The sequence below is a fragment of the Tinamus guttatus genome, unplaced genomic scaffold, assembly GCF_059628265.1.
Source record: "Tinamus guttatus ecotype Peru unplaced genomic scaffold, ASM5962826v1 Tinamus_guttatus_pri_ptg000242l, whole genome shotgun sequence".
NCBI lineage: Eukaryota > Metazoa > Chordata > Aves > Tinamiformes > Tinamidae > Tinamus > Tinamus guttatus.
Window position 1 is genome coordinate 5098694 of NW_028288776.1, and position 22361 is coordinate 5121054.

The 22361-nt window shown below is 38.4% G+C and overlaps 1 protein-coding gene across 2 annotated transcripts in view; it reads right to left on the reverse strand.

Moving 5' to 3' along the window:
- ST6GALNAC3 (ST6 N-acetylgalactosaminide alpha-2,6-sialyltransferase 3) overlaps positions 1 to 22361 on the reverse strand; it is a 102653-nt gene that overhangs the window by 60822 nt on the left and 19470 nt on the right. Inside the window, exon 2 of one of the 2 annotated variants that reach the window (XM_010221239.2) lies at positions 2781 to 3190. In XM_010221239.2, the coding sequence (XP_010219541.2) occupies positions 2781 to 3139 (359 nt within the window). In that variant the 5' untranslated portion in view covers positions 3140 to 3190. Of the gene's footprint in view, positions 1 to 2780; positions 3690 to 22361 lie in introns of those variants that run through there. The other variant, XM_088526093.1, reaches the window with a different exon arrangement.

The window sequence follows — 22361 nt, forward strand, 5'->3', positions numbered from 1 at the left end:
GAATCTTGACTCAGTGATCAGCATGATCCATCTCTCTGCCTCGAATGACAAAACAGCTCTCACAGCCTAACACACAGCACCATCTGGGCATGAACAGAGGAAACTGAGAACTGGAAGAGAAGCACAAAAGCTATTTTCTTACTTTAGGATTGTCCAAGATAGTAACAAAATTCCTTCAAACCAGCGACAGCCATCTGACTGCACACATGACTCACCAACTCCACGTCCTGTACAGCTGCATACTCCTCTAGCTAATTATCCCAATACAACAGGGCTGAATCAAACTGGATTGTTTGACTGGGAGCATTCATTAGATCTACTGTCTATATCAAGTCAATGTCCTGTGGGACTGGCCGTGTTTCTGAACATCACCTCGCGTCACTCAATGAGAACTTTAGGAGAACAGTTCATACTGAAACAGCAAAGCTCATGCCACTCTTTTCAGGTAGCAATTCACACGGGGTGTGACTAAGAATACGTTAAGTTGTGCTTAGACCGGTGCACATGCACTATCGGAGGCTTTCTGAGTCCTGCCAGTGCAACAGGATGGTTTGACATGCTCTGACCACAGCATGAACCCCTCAAGAGGGGACACGGAGCTAGTGCCATCACGGGGATGGCTCTGCTGAGCTGCTTCCCTGCGATGTTTGCAAGATAAACACCAGCAGAGTCTGCAATCTGGATGACATTAGACTGTCTCACTGATACTAGCACAGATTTATTTTATCATTGCCTTCTGAAAGTGACTTTTAACGCAGACTGTTTTCTAAATGATCCTTAAAAGACACTCCCTTCTTCCTCATCACCTTCACCCAAGGCAATAACAGCCGGTCGCACTGATCTATTTGCTGCTAGTTTTCATTAATTTTACCCTCCCTAAGGGTGGTGCAGCTTTGGTGCCAGCTAATTAAAACCTATTTAGGGCTGTTCAGTGCACTCTATCAGACCAGAATTATCTCTGTTGCTTTAATGAAGACTATAGTTTTCTCTGTTGTTTCCAGCTAAATGTATTCATATGACCTTACATTATATTTCTAATGTATGGGAAAGTTATAAAGGTCTTTAGAACTGCTCACCTGGATTCAGGTAACCTGCATTTAAGAATTACCTCACGTTTCTCTAAATCCTTTTACCTGACTCAATACATACAATTTACTAAAACATTAGCAAAGTATTGGGAAGAAGCTGCCAGATTTATGCTGCCTCTGGGGAAGTACCAAGTAAAATACATTAATGAAAAATTGTGAATGTCTGGTAATGAATATTATTTATGTACAATAATTATTCAAAGCAAATGAGCATTCACTGCCTTGAACTCAAACGTTTCACTAATGAAGACTCTCAGAGAGAACATACGTCCCTCAGATTTGTAACACTGCACACAAGGTTAAGTCTCCAGCACAGACAGTCCATATCAGAGGATGCTTTGTACTGTAGAAGAATTAAAAATATTTTGTTCTAAATTAATAAAATATGCTTGTTGGAAGCTCTTTAGGTGCAAATCCTGTTTCTTTCCGGACCCAACAATAAAACCTTTGTTCAAGGCAAAGCTGGGAGTTTGGAGCTGCGCTCACAGGATTTGAGGATGAGGGTCCTGTTCCTGTGGAGCAGGACACATCTGCAGCACAGCAGGCACCACAGCAGGCAGCTGTGAGCCACTCCCTGCAACATCCTCTAAAATTTGAGCACCATGAGGATGAAAAAACTTTAAAATTCCACTAATTGCGCAAAGAGAGGGTACATCAAAGAGTAGAAATTGAAAGCTCATTAAAAGCTTGACAGACCAGAAATCTGTTGTAATCTTAGTATGCATTGGTAGCATACTCTGTACATAAGGATTGTATTTTAGGATCAGGCTCCTAGATTTTTTTTTGCTGGGGAGCTGTTGAAATAGACCTCTGCTCAAACTAATACTGCAAGCAAGAGTTGATATTCCTCCTAGGAACGGAAGGAATATTTGGTTGAAGAACCTGAGCCTGTCTCAGCATCATAATAGTCTGGCATAACATATAAAACTATTTTCATCACCCACACTGCTCCTGTGCTTTCCCTTTCCTGCTTCTACAAACACCATATACCTCACAGATACAGCAGAAAATTTCTATCCTCTGATAGAAATTTTGCAGATCATCTACAAAATTCTGTAGTTGACTGACTGACTTCCACAAATCCAAATTCAACACTTCATGTGTTAGCAAAAATTGCAACTCTCACACTTCCATCTCTTTCACAACCTCCATTTGAGCAGCGTAAACACACCTTTTTGGGCAAGGAGAACATACCGACACAATTCTGCTAAAACTATTATGATATGACTGATAATCCATTTTCAGCAAGAAATGCCATAACCATTTTGTACCCTGATGCTTGTGTTTGAAGGTAAAGCAAATCTCATCAGAGAAGAAAACACAAAATCCAGACCTATCCTGAGGCTGTGCATTTAGAAATGTTGTTTGTGTAGGATTATCCTCTTCAAATAAAATGTCAATTTAATCAATAGTAAATTGAGCTGAAAACAACACAGAGCTTTTAAAATGTTTCAGGAAGACATCCAATATTTTTGGGACTCAAGCCAACAGAAATGGAAAGAACAGAAGGTAGCGTAGGTGGGGTAAATGGGGCCTAGCTGCTGCCTCATCAAGTGCTTATAACAGTCAAAACCGTATAACAATCCATTAAAAACATATCTAGGGACTCATTTAGTAGCTGGCATCCTGCATGGCCCTCTCCCATGTATATTTTTTCAAACATTATAATTGCTCATCAGAAGTAGGACTTACCGGTCTTTTCCTGTCTCCTTCTTAAACACAGCATCACAGTAACCCATGCGCTTTTCAGTTGTCACATAGATCTTGGCAGCTGGGTAGCTGTCAACAGTTTTCTTCAGCATGTTGTACACGATGCCATTTCCATCCTTCCTCATGTTCCGAAAAGGACCCCAGATCACATAGGCAGTGTTGTTGGTTTCTTTGAAAAAATACTCAGGGTTCTTGAGTAACAGGGGCACGCTTGTGTGAGAGACCACTCTTACGGTTGTTCTCTTCCCGACATCCTCCTCATAGCCCTTGGTGGGAGCGTTGTTCATCCTCCATATGCAGGAAGACTTGTCTATCTCGGCTCCCACCTTCTGGCCAGCCATCTGGCCTGAGTTTGAAACGATGGCACACAGGTCACAGTCTAGTTGCAGAGGCTGAAAGATATCAAAAATACACTGTAATTCTTTCTCTGTAAAACACGAAGGCTGAAAATTCATTTAAAAGAAAGAGGGGCTTAATTCACCAAATTGATGGTGATACTTCTCTTTAAAAAGACATAAATCCCCATGTGGCAGAGCTGGTGGAAAACCCTCCTGCTACAAAGTTCTGAATGCAATCCATTTTTTCCTGAAAGAGGCAGTAGCTGTAATCTTTTCCTTTGTTCTCTTCTTTGCAAAGCCAACTAGAAAAAGAATCATTCTCTTTTCTCTCTAAACATGACTCTTCTCACTGAAAGAGGAAACAATGAACGAAAGAAGCAGCAGAAAATACTATTTAGATCAATGCCTTTTTCCCTTCTAAAAAGGTGTTATCTGCAACAGGAAAAAAGTAAAAAAAAATCTAGAAATATGACTATACACTGACTCTATTTATGTGTTTGAATGAATAGTTCTCAAACATGTGATTGGAGCCAAAAATGAAGTGTTACTCTAACAAGCAATCTGGTGAAAACCTTGCACTTGGAAAGGAGATGTATAAACAGAAATATAATACTCTCTTTAAATAATAGCCATGACCCATGAAAAACAAGAAGTAGAAGGAATGGCAACTTGTGAACTAGGAACATAATCCCAGACACAGTGAAGTCAAAGAGAGTATTTCCTGAGTACAATGTATGACAATATTTCTCCCAAACGAAACAGAGATAGAAACAGCTACCTGTCTTAAGAGACATAGAACAGTCTGATATTCCATTTGTCAAGCTATAAATAGCAAATGCATCTTTGGGGCTTTTGCACCAAAAGAAATAGAGGAAATGCCATATATTTAGGTTGAATTTTACAAACAGTTTGTCTGGCACTCTAAACCGAATGAAAACTATATCCATCCAACAAAAAAACTACAGAAGAACTGTCCAGGCTACAAATTATCTACAATTTTATGTATGGTTACAGACTAAATCATCTGTCCTGCTCTTATCTGGGCTAGTGGCTTCAGTTGCACATTCTTTAGGTATAATTCCCTTCATGATGCTAAACCTGACAGGATGCTAAGTGCTTTTCTGAGCAACCTTGTCATTATCTCACTTCAAAATCACACCTTCATTTAGCTAATTGCAATCAGCATCCCGGACACATTTAACCATGTTAACCTTTAGGAAATGGTGGCCAAGACAACATCAATTTTGTTTGGTAATGGTACATATTACAAGGACAAGAGGTAAATATCCAAAAAGAACTGAAGTTCAGTATTGAAGTATCTTATATTTGTGTGACAATATTTAACTAATCTAAGGTACAACCTGCAAGACTTTTGCAATAATTCCAGCAGTTGCAAAGACTCACTTCTGCAGGCAAGTGGCTCCTGAAAACATTCTTTCCTTGTTTTGTCAGGGGTTAGAGATATTTGACCGCATGCAAAAACACTGGCAATGTTTTCTTTAGAGAAAACCATTTTTTGGTTATTTTTTATAGCAATCGTAGTTTTACAGAGCCATCCTGTCTAGCTCTCTGACAACACAAATGAAATCCCAGGAGATGCAACTGAACACAACGGTCTTTCTGTTTATCACTTAGTTACACAAATCCTTTCTAAGATAGTTTATGAGGACATGGCTGGATGATCTAAACAAATCCATAAACATAACTTATACCCTAACATGAAGTGAATTGTTAAAGTCCCAGCAGATTAATTTATAGATTTGAGGGTGAAATTTCGAACTAACAAATGCTAAATATAAAACTGCTAGATAGGAAAACACCAATTTGCTCAAGAATCTGGACCCATTTAAATTTGTCTTAGAGAACTGTGTTTTTTTCATAATGTTTTTCTCCATTAAAATTGAGCTGCTCTCTCAAACTTGAATTGTTTGATTTCTGACCTTAGTTAGAAATGCATTGCACATTTTCTATTCACTGAGTGCAACTGTTCTGCTCGAATAAACCAAGTACACTTACTCCTGCAATTGTGTCCCCCAGTTTTCTAGCTCTTGTGTTGAGATTCGCTTATGTTGTACCAATTTACAAAATGCTTTCGTATTGCATGCCTGTACTAGGTCACCATGTAATCTTCTCTTCAGCAAAGAGTGGGCTTAATCTCTCCCAGCCTTATCTCAAAACAAATATTTAAAAAATCTACAGTAGTTTTATATGTCCTAATGTGCACCTAGCGTGCACAGAGATCACAGAGAAAGTGAAACCAGAAACCATCATGCTCCGTGCATCTGAACCAAGCATCAAATACACCTGAGACAGATAGTCCGTTCATGCCAGCATCGACTGCATCATATCTTCTGCACTTTATCAGAAAACACATATCGAACACACAGCAGCTTGTGGGCTTCAATAATGCACACGGAACAGCTCTCCTTTTCTTCATTTACCTCAATCTTTCTGTTTGCAATTGCACCCTAACTCATGCATGGCTTCCCAGCACTTTCAGACATGAAAGGTGCTCAAACGTGGCTCCTCTGCCAGGCGACTACTGATGAAGCTACTCCACGATCGGGGGTCAGGTATCCGGCATGGCCAGAAATGGCAAGAAATGAGGTTGCCAGGGCTGCTGCTTCCAATACTGAACCAGGACCTCACTGATGGCTCACAACATCACTGCGACTAAGTTATCTGTAGGATCCTGTGCCACCCCTCACCCAAAACTAGGATGTAAGCTGTAAACCTCATGTTTATCTCCCATGTGCAGATTTTTGGTTTTTAACATCTTCACGGTTATCACAGAATCAGTACAAGAAGCAGATCACTATGCTGTTGAACTTGCTGTACTGTTTGTGTTAAGAGTGAATAGAGACAGAGAAACAATTCGTACACACAGAAACCTGAATACAGGGAGACAGAAACTGGAGAATTACTGAATGCTTGTCTTGTCGGTCATCTGTTTTGCAGTTAACAGTTTGCAGGTGTCTGGATCACAAACACCAGGATAGTAATGAAATACTAACTAAAGATGGATCTGGCAGGTAGTCCAAGCTGCCTCTCACCTGCAGGAAGAGGCCAGCAGCTCTGGGGCCACTGCAGGTTAGCAGGACGGTGCGGGACCCCATGCCATTACTGTTTATGCCCTCTGGCCAGGGAATGTACTTTTCACTAGACCTGTGTTTGCTTTCATTACAGTTATATAGCTAAAGAAAGAAACAGAGAGAACTGGTTACCTTTTCTTTTCTTTTTGTGTACTTAGACATATATATCACCGCTACACACTCTAAGTCTCTGAGCTTATTTTTGATATGCTGCTTTGCCTCTAGAAAATTACTCATTTCGTTGCTGACCAGAAGGACGTAAAACTCCTCAGCAGTGCAGCTGGGCATGATTCTGACAAATTGTCCTGTCTTTTTCTTGAATGATACATTGTGACTGTTGAGCAGCACTTATATTTTAATCAGTAACGAAAATGAAATGTCTGACCTTTCCATTTCCTGTGCAAGCTTACAGACAATGGAAAAGATAATTAAAACTGTGAATTAGAACTTGCAAAACAGTGCCACTGTTCTAGCAAAGAGAAATAGCTGTGTAATAAAGATCACGTATCAAACAGTTCTAGTTATTAAATCTTTGCATTTAGCACTGAAGTGGCTTCACAAAATCAAAGGTCAAATCGTTAAATAACAAAACAGACAGAATTAGAAAAGGTCACGAGCACATCTAACTAAAAGTAGGTCACAGAACGTGATTTAGTTCCACAGAGGCGTTCAGTGCTTGGGAATTTGGTTATTTTCCAGTTTGAAAGAATCCCCCAACATTTCAAATGTCTCCATGAAGAGAATGAAATTCCAGCTACAGAATCACTTGCACATTTGGGTTTTCCAAAAGGTGCATCTTTTGTATGACCAAGTTCCCAGCCTACAGGACTGATACAGATCAAAGTGGACATGACTCAGGCAACATCTCTTAAACATGTCAGCCAAAACTTTCCACACCACAAACTTTCTTGTTTCTCCAAGTCAGTGAGGACTGAAAAACAATGTCTGGATTGACTGGCTACATTCCAAGCTCCAATCTTAGCAGAGACAGCCAAATTCATTCTTTAGTTGGACTAAATCTAACCCAGGATCTAAGCATATGTAATTTACACTAAAGAAGACCTGATTTACTCCAGAGAGCTCCTAGCACCATAGGTCTGTGATATGCTGCAGAAATCACTCCAACCCACAATTCTGCTTTACTCTGTGAATCCCACAACTAATCACAGAAATAGTTAGGAAATTCAGATTAAACTTTCCCGATTGTTACTTTAACAATATGATTGTAATTTTGTAAATTGGACACAATGCCAATTCAGTAAATAATGAGGCAATTATTACCAGCTTTCCACGTATTAATTTGCTCCTTTAATGTTGAAACAAATGAGATCTTTTCTTATAATCATCCGATTTGAGTGAGTTCTAACAAAGCTGATTGAACAAAGCTCTAGAGAGAGCTGCTTATTTCAATGCCATTTATTCTTCTACTCTTCTTGGATGTCTTTAGAGTTTTAGAGGATACAACATTTATAATGATGCCAATAGGGAATAGATTTTGCCTTTCTTCTTCTTGATGTTCTTTTGAGGTCTTTCAAATGAAAGGTACAAGAGAGGCATTAAGCGTCTGGCATTGTTTTTATTACTTTTCTCTACTTTGCAAGCAAAAATATATTTTAATTTTTCCTGTGTTATGATTATGATTAACCAACTGTTTTTATCCAGACTCACTTTCTTCAGACCTCTAACTGAGAGGGAAAACTTGACAGGGTTCTCTAAGAGAAAACTCAGCACATTTAAAGAAAAGAAAGATAGTACTGTGTTTGCTTATGTGTTCATCCAGCAAGAGTTATCAATTTAATGCAGCACTCAGAAACACTCTATATAAATCACATTACATAACTACCATCAAGCAATGAAAATAAAAATAATACAAAAAATACAAATGTGATTACCCTAAATTTGTTGATGATACCTTTTCCCATCTGTGGTAGTGTTGTTTTTTTTTCATTTTCAGCAATTGATTTTGGCCCTAGCCTTGGCATCACATTCCAGTAAACAACTCTGTCTTCATAAAATTTAATGCTAAGATTTCATAAAGATTTTAACATTTAGACGTTATCTCAAAATAAGCCCTATGTGAACATGCATTCCATTTCCAAATAAATAGAATATGATCTGCCTCTTCCTCAGACTGTTCCTGAGACTCAAGTGGCTTGGATATTTTATTTAGATGACTGTCAGTGATATGTACATAAGTGCTAGCAGAAAGTTTTTATTTAAATTGAATGAATTGGAAAGGAGCACACAGGAGCCACATAACAGGACTAATCTTGCAGAAAGAGACTGAATAAATAAACATCACAGAAAACCTTTCTATATAGCTTGACCCAGTTGTCACCAAACTGCTATTCCTTGATTTGCAACTCATGTTGCATTTTCTTAAAAGGACTGTATTAGTCCTTTTGAGCTTGTGCATTCTTCAGTGTCAATGGAAAAAGAGAGAGAAAAGGGAAGGAAGTTCGGACTTTGAGTATGCCAGAATCCCCAGCGCTGTTTACATTTATTTTTTATTTTTGAAACATTTTAGTTCCATTTCTTAAGGAAAGAAACAAAAAAGCACCTTTCCAACGTGAATCACAGTGCAAAGTGATGCAGTGTCATCTTTCTCACTTGAAGCTCCAGTTATTCCAACGCAGCTCATACCTTTTTCAAGCACTAGCAGAGCAAATGCTCATCAGAATGTTGTTGATTTTACTGCTGCTATTGGGAGCAATAAAGACAGCTTTGAAACAAGGTAAAAATCAAGTACATCTCATGTTACTCAGAGCGGAAAAGTAAATGCCTCAAATATATATGAGAAAATTCTGAGCAACGGCAGGGTCAAGCATATGACCTAGAAAGGAGAAAGCATAAAATCAGGTCAATTTTTCGCATTTTCATCTATAGAAAAAAAAAAAAGCTCTGAAAAGTCAGATGATTTCCCTCTGATTATCCTATAAAATAAAGTTCTAATAATGATAGGTCCAGTTTGATCAAAATACTTTAGCTTTCTGCTTTTTTAATCAGATTTAAATAGCTTTATAAAATTGAATTAAAATACTCTTTCAAGTGTCAATTAGGCTATCTTCTGAAAAGACTGAACGTAATAGTTCCTATTAGCAGAGTAGTCTCTCTCATTTTTCCCCTCCATCCTGCTTCCCAATGAAAACTTCATTGAATCTGCCTTTTTTAAAAAGAAGCTTATGCTAGCATTTTGTCTGGGAAAATAATCTATCGAAAGAATCCTGACAGCTCTATCAGGAATTACATTTCCTGAGTATACTGATCTAAGAGCCTCAAAAATACAGACATGGCAGAGAGTAAATAAAGAACATTGGAAATTGTTCTGTGAGGCTCTAATGAAGGAAGGAAGCTGCCAAATACAGACTCAGTGTCGCTAATACAACATCAGAGCCTACAATGGCAGAGGACTGATGAACTTCTGGCATGGTGTGAGGGGCAGACTGTGCATGTTTTGCCTGCAGGCAAAAAAATCCTGTGAAGAATAGAAACACACCATGAAAAGGGACTGGCAGAATAGGCTTTAGTGTTTGAATGGAAGAGGCATAAATGTAAAGGGGTTTTGGGAATAGATAAAATGCTCATCTATAGCTGGGTTAGAGAAACCAGGATCTGTGGGATCTGTGAGAAGACGCAGAAGCACCCAAAGATAGCTACTAAAAAAATGACTTCTGTGAAGAAAGCTCATATCGAACGAGTCAACAAAACAACTTGGCATTAGTCAGACAGAATGGCTTTCTTCATTAAGCTACAGCTGCCCAAGCAGAAGACAGATGAAAATGGATACAGCAACCCCAGCACGCAAGGCAGCAGGTAACCAGATACCCTGGGATCTGTTGACATGCAGGTGCCTGGAGCCCCAGCTCTACCTAATGCCTCTGAATCCCAAACTGAGGAAGTCTGAAAAAGAGTAGCAGAATCTTCTTTGATATGTAAAATACTGGGATAAAAACATAACTATGCCCAAGTATGTTCTTTGGAAATAGTCATGTCAAAAATAGTTGCACTGCTGTGAGCATAAGATTGTACGCTTAATTCTTCTGGAGGGAGGCAAATGCCTTCATGCATTCTCCACACAGCAAGTTCACGAGGAAGCACTAAAATAACACTCACTATTGAAAAGAAGCCTGTGAAAAAATAATCTCCCAGTTGCTCAAGTACCATCCAGGAAAAACAAACAAACTGCATTTATAAAGAACTCTTAATTTCATTCCAGTGGTCTAGCTAATAGCCATAAATATCCAGAATGTTTGTCACACACTATCTATCACTCATTTGCAAATATACAGTCTTTGAAATATTATGGCTTTGTAATAGTTCAAAAGCCGGGAATTCTTCCAACCAAATGCTGCTTGCTGAACGCTGAAACCAGTAAGTCATTTGTCTTAATAACCCCCATGTTAGTGACTTGCCCTCATTAGCACTTCATACTCTTGAATTTTGTGCACAAAATAAGCCACCAGAAATACACAATTTAAACCAGACACTGTTCATCAAACCACAACCAACTCCACACAATAATGACCGGTTAGTCTTAACTATGGCACTCCTTTAGCCACCAGGCTGTGAAAACGTATTTGCAACAAGGTGACCACAAATACTTGTTACCAGTAAAAAATGTTATTTTTTGATCCAGCAAGCTATCACTACCATAATTTTTTAGGTTTACTTTATCTCTGCAATTCCCTGTTTGTATTTCTTTTCTGTTTTTTATACGTAGCAATAAGGAAGATAAGAACATTTCTTCTCTATGTGGGCATATTCACTAGACAAACAATACAAAACACAAGGAGGTAAAATGTCACTTACAACTCAAGGAGACATAAAAAGAGGGAATGTACTGTTAGTACATGGACTGAATAGTGAATGAATCACAGCACAAAAGGACAAAAATAATTTCCCTCATGCAATACCTCGAACAGTAGCAGAGTACAATTCCAGGTAACACAATATATAATCCTCCCTTACAGAGTGGACATTAGAATGACGTCCTTGAAAGCAACCAAGGCCAAAAGGATTCTCTTCACAAAAGCTACCTTTTCTTTGTAAATAATGAGTATCTCTGAAAAAAAAATAAAAATAATGGGAGTTTTTCAATATGAAGTTGCCGATTATATTACTGAGCTCTAGGAGCTTTTTGTCACATCTGCAAGCTCCTGGTGGGAACAGGGTTACTCTGTGATTACTGACCTTAATTTGTATTTATTATAAATAGCCACAGATAGCGGTAAAGTATATAATGCATGCGGCAGATTTGCTCCAAGTTTGCTTCCTCTAATAACTTCCTATTATCAGCACTCACCATTAATCACTGGCCATTATGTGGGAACTTATTTGGCTGTGTTACAGATGCAAGACTGCTTGTTTGGCCTCCACTCTAAATACCTTTGAAAAATTGCCCTCACATATAAGTTATGGGCCTTCTAATATGAAGTCCACATCTTATTTCACGTCTATTTATTTGGATTCTAATATGAAAAAATGACATTGAGGTAAACAACAAAAACTGTCAGTAAAGCCAGCTTGCATTCCCTTTTTTTTTTTTTTTTTTTTTCATGAAAATCCACTGAACAGGCTGGATGCTTAACCTCTAATTTACTTCAGTTCCATGCTGTCTAGAACTATTATTCAATTTTGTCTCTCTTGGTGGTCTATCTATCAAATTATTTGTATGCATGGAAGGAAAGTGATAAGCTAAAATGCTAATTATCCATTTTTCTAGAAAAAAAAATCCATGCCAGGAATAACAATAAGGTTTATTATAATAGCATTAAAACCAGTAGCATTTTTCATTTGACAAAATGAGCCTTAAGAAGCTTTCTGAGTCCAACATTTTTAATTGCTGAGTGCCTTATCAAGAAGAGAAGACCTACTTCCCTATAGCTACATTCATTTCTTTTCCCCTTATTGGTATATTGGGAATATTTGGTGCAATGTGCTATGACTTTACCAATAGCTAAAATTTTCTTTAAAATTGTCATTTCGGGTTATATCTTTGTTTACAAGTTCTTAGACCAAAATTTAAACTATGTTACTATCTTTTCAATTTTAGATATTTAAATCAGAGACATATGAGGTTAAATTACCATTTTTTTCAGACATCTGAACTTTTAAACACTATGGCATTGAGTACTAGGACAGAAATTTAAGCTGGGGTTTTGCTTAAATAATTAGGAAGATTTATTTTAAAGCCTTTCAAGTTATTAATGAAAACTGTTGGAGCATATCTGAATATTTCAAAACTCTGAAGCTGAAGACTTGTTTAAAACGAAAAATGGTTGTGCATGTACTCTATTCTGATTGCTTTTACATCATTGACTCAGTGCATGTGTCCACTAACCAGATTTTAATCAGAACAAAAAAAATTCACTTTAAGCACTAGTTTCTATCACAGACTAACATTAACTACAGTAACTTTGTAAGCAAATTCCAGCGGGAAACTACTGGATTAAGCATCTCATAAATAATTCACACATCATTCTATATCGGTTCTGCTTCCTCAACAGCATTAGCCTCTGCTACCACCACACCCCATACTAACCTAATTTCCCCCTCATTTAGAAGGTTTTGCTAAAGAAAAGCCACGGAGCACACTGACCTCTGCCACATCTCACCCAAGTCAGCGGGACCTTGTGCAGGTCAGTGCATCATCACTACAGAGCTCAGAACAAGACCAAGGCCTCAGGAACACACACATGAGGTGATAAGTTACGAGCTAAAGCACGCAAAAGAAGCAATTATGGAATAAACCTAATTAAAAAGAAAAATAATAAACCTATTGATCATTTCTCCACTACACAGTCTGGTCTAATAATGATAAAGTTGCGAGGTATAAACAACACCTCCTCCAAAATGGGTAGTTACAGTCTTATAGCTCTTCTAGTTATAGTTTTAAAATGCTTAGGAGAGAAATTAATTTTGAGCCCTGCATATGTCTTAAGGATAAAACTACTCAATACTGCTGTAATGTAACTATAACCCAGCTTTACAGAAAAATCTATAGCTAGCCCTTGGTCTACATTACAGGCAAAAGCAAAGCTCCCACTGACATCACTGGGGACATAAGTTCACCTAATGCCTGGATTTTGGAGAGGGAAATTTGGATTCTTAGATGGAAAAGCTCTGTCCAGGCACAAGAGAGACAGCAAGGAAACTTGCTTACATGATATATCCAGCATGGGGAATGAATTTGTGTAGGCTGGACTCAACAAGACACAATGCATCACAAATAGTAAATTTATACCTGGGACCATAATGGAACAGCTCAGAAAACCTGTGTGCCAGTACAAACAGCTGCTCCTTAGCATGGACAGCAGCTGAGGTGCCTCAGCTATGATTCTGCTTCCATTTATGATATGTATTCAAGGTGTTTTCTTGAAGCCAGATGACAGTCCATCATGAAGCCAGATGACAGTCCTTCTTTATAAGCAAATGTGCATACAAATGCTCTGTACAGTATGGAGGTCATCTAATGACAACTGAAAGCATTATTTCCCAAAATCCATTCCAGAAACCAAAACCCAGGAACTCTATTAGGTTTTCTGCTTTTGATGGTGACATATAAGTTATCCCAAAGCCTACATTTCAAGCCTGCCTGAGGGCACACAGAGTTTTGTCTTTTTCTAGAAAATACTTTTTTTTTTTCCCTAAATCGGATAACTTTAATGAAGCTTGTGATTCCTTATGCTTTTAAGGACTGTAATGACTGCAGGATCTTCACTGTTTATCATCTTGAAAGGCAGTCTTAAAGGTCAACATCAAAGCTCATCAGCTGCTCTGTAGCTTGAGCCGATACAGCAAGGGCCACTGTGGTTCTGACAAAGAAGGTTCTTGGGGACGCCAATAAGGAAGGAAAATTGGTGCTCCCTGATGGCATCCATCTGCTGACTGTTTTGGCTTGCTGGAAGCATAAGATGGTGAAATACATGTCAGCTGATGGGCTTGCATTCTAGCAAGCAAGGTAAGAAATAACGGAGGAAACAGAACCCCTCACAGAACCATGCTTGCCACCGTGCTACAGGCTTCGTTATATGTCTAGCTGCCAGTAGCTCAGAACTGGGCACGTGAAGCTGGAGAAGCTAAGCTCAGTCACCCCGTATTAAAGGTGGATTGAAGAAACTACAACACACAGCTAAAAAAGAAAAAAAAAAATCCACTGAGGCCATCAGCTAATCATAATCATGCAAACAGAATACCTATACAGATTACATCTGGTGTCCAGCAAAAAGGAGGTCTTCACTTGCATAGAAATAACAAGTACTGGTTCTTCATTTCCAAAAATAGTATAGATTTCATAACTTAATTTGTCAGTTGTCATGTCAGTTCTACAGTCTTCCATAGCACTCTTGGCTGCTTATTGGCTTTTAAAAAAGTTTAAATGTATTAATAAAACTAAAAGCAGAATGAGAAGATTACGTGGAAGGGTTAGGCAAGATTTATTAATTCCACTGTAAGAAAACATTTACAAATCAAATGTGAAAGCCTTGGCATCTCTTCCCTATGAATCATACTGATGCAGAGCTAGAGAGGCAGCATGAAGGCAAATGCATGTGTGTGTTCAGTTAGTATGTTATATCCGCTTTCTTAGTGATGTCTAAAAAGAACCGAGGAAGATAACCTAAGGAGGGAATACTGAGGTACTTCATTTGCAGACAAGATCCACTTTTAAGGAAATATACCTTCATAATAGAGAGCCATTGAGCTTTGGAACAGGTGCCCAGGAAGACTGTGGAGACTCTGTCCCTAGAAAGTTCCAAAACATGACTAGACAAGAATCCAAGAACCTAATCTAACTTTAATGTTAGTACTGTGAGGAAGATGCTGGAGAAGAGGAACTCCAGCGGCCCTTTCCAACTTAAATTTTTAAATAATTGTATAATTCTATCATTTTAAGAGCAAATGTCTGTCAGTGAAAGTTCAGTGCATTTCTATGAAAATTCTATTCTTATTAATTCTTTCTATTAAAAGTGTGTATACTTTTAATAGTGAGGACTATTAATCACTGGAAAAGAAACAGCAAGAGATTGAAAGCTAAATAGTCAGTGAAGAATAATTTGCTTTCTCCTGGTGCTGTTCCTGGTGATTTCTACTGCCTATCACACACAAAATCACGTACAAAACACAACAGGAGAGATAAACAATCCTAAAATGAAACATGGCATGATAACATTTCTGCTGCATGTCACATTGAAACCCTGCAAAGATCCTACACTTAATAAACCTTATTCCTGATAAAGAATTATGAGATGTGGCTACAACACTGGAATTCAGACTGGCCTAAAATCATAACTGCAACTCTACTCCAGTCAGTGTAGTATAAGACACATGCAGGAAACACACATCAATTTCTTTCCAAGGAGATGCTTTGGAGATGGCTAAATTAGGTCTTCCAAACAGTGTGGATGCATTACATCATATTTATAAATTCCAGTTGAGTTGTAGTTCTTGTTTCTCAGGCCTATTAATAATGAATACGAGGTGAAACGCAGCTGTGCACTTTGTACTTGGAGAATGAGGCTGTGACTTCTTGTTACTGCTTCCAGCTTTATTAACAGTGGTGTCTCCACTAGTACTGGAACACAGCTGAGATATAGAAGTGGTAACTCAGCTGACACTGAGGTTAGGAGAGGGGACACTAAAAATCAGTAGAAGAACGAAAAACAACATCTAATCCAGAATGAAGAAATCTCCTCCAAACCAAAGTCAGAAGTGCTATCATGCAGCAGTGATCACTGAGCAGTAAACTGGAGCTCTACAGCTGGAGAACTGAGGAGACTGTGAAATGAAAGAGAGGGCAAAGCAGAGAACGGGTATGTTGCAAGAAATCACATTTTTCCAGAATGCAGTGCAAAATTCAGTTTGACAAACTCCCATTCAATCAGACCTGCAAAGCTGCAACTATAATAGGGCAAAATTATAAAGGATACTAAATTTAGGAGGGTGGAAATCAATTTTGGAAAAATACATTACAAGTAAATACTATACTTATCCTCCCTCCTTTGTAATAATTGCACTATAGCAGCAAAAACACTACTAGTTCTGTCACAAGATCCTTGCAAAAATCCTGTAGACCTGTTTTTCAAAAGTGCAATAATGAGAAGATAAAGTCCTGTGGTGCTTTTCCTCTATCAGCCCTGCTTATGAATTCATAGCACAGCATGAAGGTTATTAAAATCCCATATGTGAGAACCACACACAGCACAAGGAGATATGAATTGGCATTCCATGGAGATAATGCTATCTAATGGGCAAAACAAGTAGCATGGTTTCATTCTTATTCCGAGTACATTTGAAAAGGGCAAAGCATCTGGCTGCTGCTCATGGATAGCTGACCAGACACAAACTACTACTTCTTACCTGTTGATTAATAAGTTAAATGCAAAGAGCATGGCTGTTATCTTGCTGGGTCTTGATAGTCCCAGAACACCTTTTACTCACAACCATTTGATATGGAGTGGTTTAAATGTTATTTGGGCTACCCAGATGCGTAGCAAATAATGACCACATAGCTGTTTACTTCCACTTGCACACATTTCAGAGCAAAATATAATTAACTGTGGTGATAACCCTACAAGTACACCTCACAAATTAATTTAATAGTCCTGCCTGACTGCTAATTTCATTATTTTGTAGAATTATTCATTTATTTTCTATTTTATTGCTGAAACAAAACAGTTAATGCTGTGCTCTGCTTCATTGCCATGAATGATTTGATCTCGAAATTGAGCAGACAGTGCTATTTTGAACAGTACCCATAGCTGGAAGAACTTACAAAGGGAAAAAAGATTTACATAAAAAAACATAACTACCAAAACATCAACATACACAAAAAGTCTTCCCAGTGTTTGAGTGCTCTGAAACTTTTGTTAAAAAGAGAGTAAGCCCCACTCCATGACACTAAAACCTGAAGGAGCTGAACGCAGAATCTGGAACCTGTTCTACTGAAGGACAAGGACCAAAGGTCTGCGAGGCTGCTGCCCAACCTCAAACAATGATCCATCAACCGGCGCAGGGAAACCACAGGTGTCTGACACTGGTCATCACTCACAACGGAAACGGAAAGCACTCCAAATCAGGAAAGGCAGGATCTACAATGAAGCGACATGATGCGCAACCATGTTTTGGCAGGATTAAAATCCATGCAGCCGGCTAGTATTTCTGCTGTATTGCTGAGGAGACCATTCCTCCTCCTCATGCCACATCTCTGTCGTTGCACACTGCTGCTCAGCTTCCCCCGCTTGAGCAGTCACTGCTGAGGTTTGGAAGATTGTGTTCAGATCTGAACTTTCTCTCATTTCAGGAGTCTCCAGATCTAAGATTTTTTTATATATATACAAAATTATTCCCTCCTTCAGCTGCACTTTTCAACCTTGTCACTATGTGATAGGCTCCATCACAATATTACACCATCATTTTTAGCTGTTAGATACTACTTATATACTAGAACCAACATCACTGTCAAAAATTATAATCTCTATCAATATTTTATGGAGGCAAAGGAGGGAGGACAGTGAAAAGAAATTAAGTTTCATAACTACAATGTAAAATCCTTTTCCTCTAATGATCCCTGCCTTCTCAACTGGCTTTCTTTATGCATGTGAGAATTTGATTTGGGATTTGCTACCTGACAAGGATTAGCTACTTGGAACAGAATCCACTCAGTAAGAAATACATAAACAGTAACAGCAATTTGCTGTGACATGACACTCCAACTTCAGACTGATGTCTCTCCTATCACTCTTAGAGACAGGTATGTAGCTTTTTTTTCCCACAAACAATAGCTCTTTAGCCTTTATTCAGCATGCAAAAACATCATCACTAGGTGAAAATTTCAGGACCTTTGTTAGTAGCCAATTCTTTCTAATTTTTTTTTCAATTGAACAGAAAGAATGGACCTCAGGGACAAGAATTGGATAACATTTTGTTTTTCACTTGAATGCCAAGATTAGCTTAGTAGATGCCCCCATGATCTCATGCGTATCACCTCATCATCTCACAAATGTTTATATATTTAAAGCCAAATATAAAAAGAAATTTAGATGATCTTCATGTGAATAATCCAATATTTAAAAACCTTGCCATCACCACCAGTTAGCACACACTCAACCTTAGACTTACAAGGTATCTTCCTTCACAAATTGAAATGTTCCTCCAGTAGCTGAAGTTCTGCACGATGCCCAGGCTAGATCCTCTGATGGTACCAACCATAAACCTTCATCCCACTGAGATTTGTTGTAAAAAGTCTGATCCAATAGATAAGAGCAAGGCTGTCACAGATCCTCTTGAAACTCACTTATTTCTCCTTTCCCTCCCCATGTAAAAATTGATGATTTCTTATTTCCTATCATATTACCAGTTATTATATAACAGGGAAAACCCTTCCCTGCTATGCTGAGACAGGTTATTTTCTTCAGAATCTTTAGAATTCTGAATTTTGGCAGTAGTAACTAATTTTGTTCCAGGTGTATGAAGGAATGAGTTACAGTTTTGAAAACGCATGACTGCAATGAAATTGGCTTGTGCAATTAGGGTCACTGCATTCTGGAGGAGGGGGACGGTTAGTTCACCTTCCAAAACAGAGCAAATGACCCTTTTTAAAGAAGTACACGAAGACACATGTTCTTCAGGTTTGGTAAGATTTTCTCCATGCAGGTTTGAGTTCAGCACAATCTCAGGACACTGTTTCTGCGCATTGACCTGAGGTGATGCCCAAGCAAATCACAGCAGTTGTAAGTTCACGTGTTGCAGAATACCTAAGATTTGCAGTTACTTTTCTCATGCTATTGGATTACTTTTGCTTCAGTCGTAAGCTCACAGAATTTTGTTCTATGCTGAAAGAGAGTCTACCCCGTATCTTTTTTTCTGTTGCTACAAATGTTATAAAGCTTGAGTAAAACTGCCCCTTGCCACTTCTACCTTAGCTCCCCAAAAGAAACCTCACTGCATCTCTATCAAATCAGATCAAAAACCAAACAAATGAGGAGAAAAATGACTTTTTTTTCCTGACCTTGGGAAATAAAAAATTCACTAGAGCTTCCCTTCATCTTCCCACTTTGTTCCTGTCAAGTTACAGAAGAAAATAAATATCCAAGGGAAAAAAGACTTCTATCAGTCTTTTGAATTCTTTGGGGACAGAAATCACTTAGAAGTGATGTATCAGGGCACCTTGTCTGCTTCTTCTTCTCCCCTTCTTAGTCTGAGGATGGTATTGAAAAAGTAAAAGCATTTATGCCTGCTGTTTGGGGCATAAAATCCCCTGCCATTCATCTCTCGCTAGGACAAATTATGAAAGAAAAGCACTTAGAAGTCTCTCTCTGCCTCCACCTACATTTTTTTGCTTTTCTTAGATGTGTTTTGAAATAAAAACAGAAACAAAATGCTATTTTCACCATTTTGATGTTCAAATCAAGCATGTCTCCTCTAATTTCTTCCTTTTGCATTTGTTCTGTAGCAAACATCAGTTTTAGTGTATAGTTCATTCCATTTCTCTGTCTTTTTTAATCTCAGGCTCCCCCCATCCTGAAATCAAATAATGAGATTATGATGCTATAATCTTATTCTGAGCGTGACCTTTGATTTCTATGGATTCCTTTTCCAAAAAGACATATCGTTTCTGGTGCCCAGATGACAGGAATATAAATATTTAAGCAAGTTCAAATGTGGCATTAAATTTCTAAAGCAGAGAGAGTCTTCACTGACAACACCAGCATCTTCTGTCCTAAGCTATGAGTCCTAAGCATCTGTCCTCAGTGGCAACAAAATCATCACTACAGCTTTAATTACTAAAGAAGCAATTGTCCTGAGACACAGGGTTATGAAGTGATCTTTTCTCTCAGTTCAACAGCTATGATGGTAAATTCAATTTGGGCTTCCAGCTTCAGCACAGATTGGAATCAGCTGTTGAAAGGCCAGAAAAAGCAAAGAGAATAATCCATGGCCTGGAAAATTCGACCAGCAATGGAAGAACTGGGTTAGCATAGAAAAGTGAAGAGGGAGAAGGATATGAACAAATGATTTCAAATCTGTAAAATATGTTGCAAAGTATTCTCCATGTCTGTTCTGCATGATCAGGATAGAGCTGAGTGAGATTTGCGACAGAGTTCCGCTGCAACTTAGTTAAACTTGATCTTGCCAGAGGCACGTACCTGAACTAGGTAACTTCTGAGGTCCTTTTTTGTCTTATTTTCTGTGATTCAGAGGGTTTTACCAGCCTGATAATACACAAAATGCTCCATAACTTATCTTTCCTGGGTAACACCAGAGAAAGGAATATTCACTACAGTAATGTGATTGTTTCTAGCTCCACATCGTGCTGTACATGGAAAAGCAAGTAACAGATATTCCTTAGGGAAAAGGTTGCTGAGAAGATTGTGCGTGTGTTTGTGGGTTTGTGTTTTACCACATGGAGGAAAGTCACATACTAGAAAGCATCCTGCAGTTTGAGAACTCTTATTCCTCAACAGAAAAATCAGTAAAATGAGAACAAATCCAATTTTCTAAAATGCCATAGCAGCAATAACAGCAGCTGAAGAAACCACAGAGCTTTTAGAAACTCAAAAATATTTTGCTAAATACTCCTGGTTGTTTTAAAAACTGTCACGTGCTTCTCACTTTCAAGTTCACACCATAACAAAATGAAAATACAACGTAGGAATTCACGAACCTATCACCTTTTAAGATTTCTGCTGAAATCCTGCTTAAATGTAAACAGAAGAGATGCAGTCAACATTTTATATCTAAATCTACTCAAATGTTACGTTAAGTATTCTTAGCAAACCTCTACTTTTCCACAAGAGTAGACATTAAACTGCTCTGAGTAAAAGCAGTCGTATTTCTTAATTTACGATACCTCTAAACTCGCTACCCTTATTTTTCAGTAAAAAAGGATAAGTAATTGTGGAATAAAGTGCCACTTTATTGATGATGGCTTAAATAAATAATATGTGATATGAGTTATTTTTCAGAAACTGCCTAATGTACATGTCATAGCCGGTACACTGACTATGGTATTGCATGCATACTTCAAGTATAAGAATTTCCATCTGTGCAAGAAAAGATTGATTTTACAGTCTGAGGGTGGTGCATTTTCACACATCTTTCTGATTAGCTCGTCACTGCTGCTTTTCCAAAATCTTTGCCATATTGTCAGTGTCATCTTCATATATAGTGATAAGTAGAAAATGGATCAGACATTACAGATTGCTCAAGGTCAATGAAGCCTTGAAGGAACTTCTGCAGAAAATTTCCGAGCACAGAGCCTGAGTCTACTGCACTCTGAATTTCCTTAGTGGGATTCTCCCGGCAAACATATGGTTTTTTTAACTTCAGAAGCAGCATGCGTGTCCTAAAGTGAAGAAATGCTAGTTTGTTTCTAATACACTGGATAATTTATTCAAGAAAAAATGTAGTTATAAACCCTTTAAAACACTGCTAACTGACTAAACCTACAAAACTGAGTGAATCTGCATTTCATGCACCGCTTGGTTCCCGGCTCTTATGAGCTTACACACTGATCAAGTAACTTCACTTGAAAAATAAAACAGATAAAGGGGTTCCAAAGGCAATAATCCTTGATAAAATATGAATATACTGTGTGTGATCTCCAATACCCCCTGACTCAGCAAGGTATTGTGAATTGGGGCCATTCAGTCCACCCCGAAGGAAAACCTGCCCCTTGGGGAGGAAACGCACACGTAGAGACGCTGCTGCGGTCGCTTCCCACACCCTTGCTGCAGTTGAACTTGCCCAGGGAACCACTGACTGGCCTCAATACATGCAAATCAGCTGAAACACTGAACAGCTCTGGCACAGATTCCTCTGCCTACTTGACTTCCCATATGGGAAGCAAATACAGCAGCCACTCAGAGCTCTCTGGAAACAGAAGCACTTACAGAGCTGCCCAGCTCTGCTAGGGCAGCAACGAGAGATTGCAAGCCAAAAGTAAAGACTGCAGGCTATGGGAAAGACTGGCTGGAAAAGCTTATGGGTTTTGACCACTTTAATTATTGCCACTGGGCTGTGAAAGCCAGGCTCCTAAGGCATTTTGGTGTCTTTGACTTTACACTTGTAAATATTAAATGTAATTGTACAACAAGCTAACTTTATATAGCACAAGAATACAGAGATATTCTCTA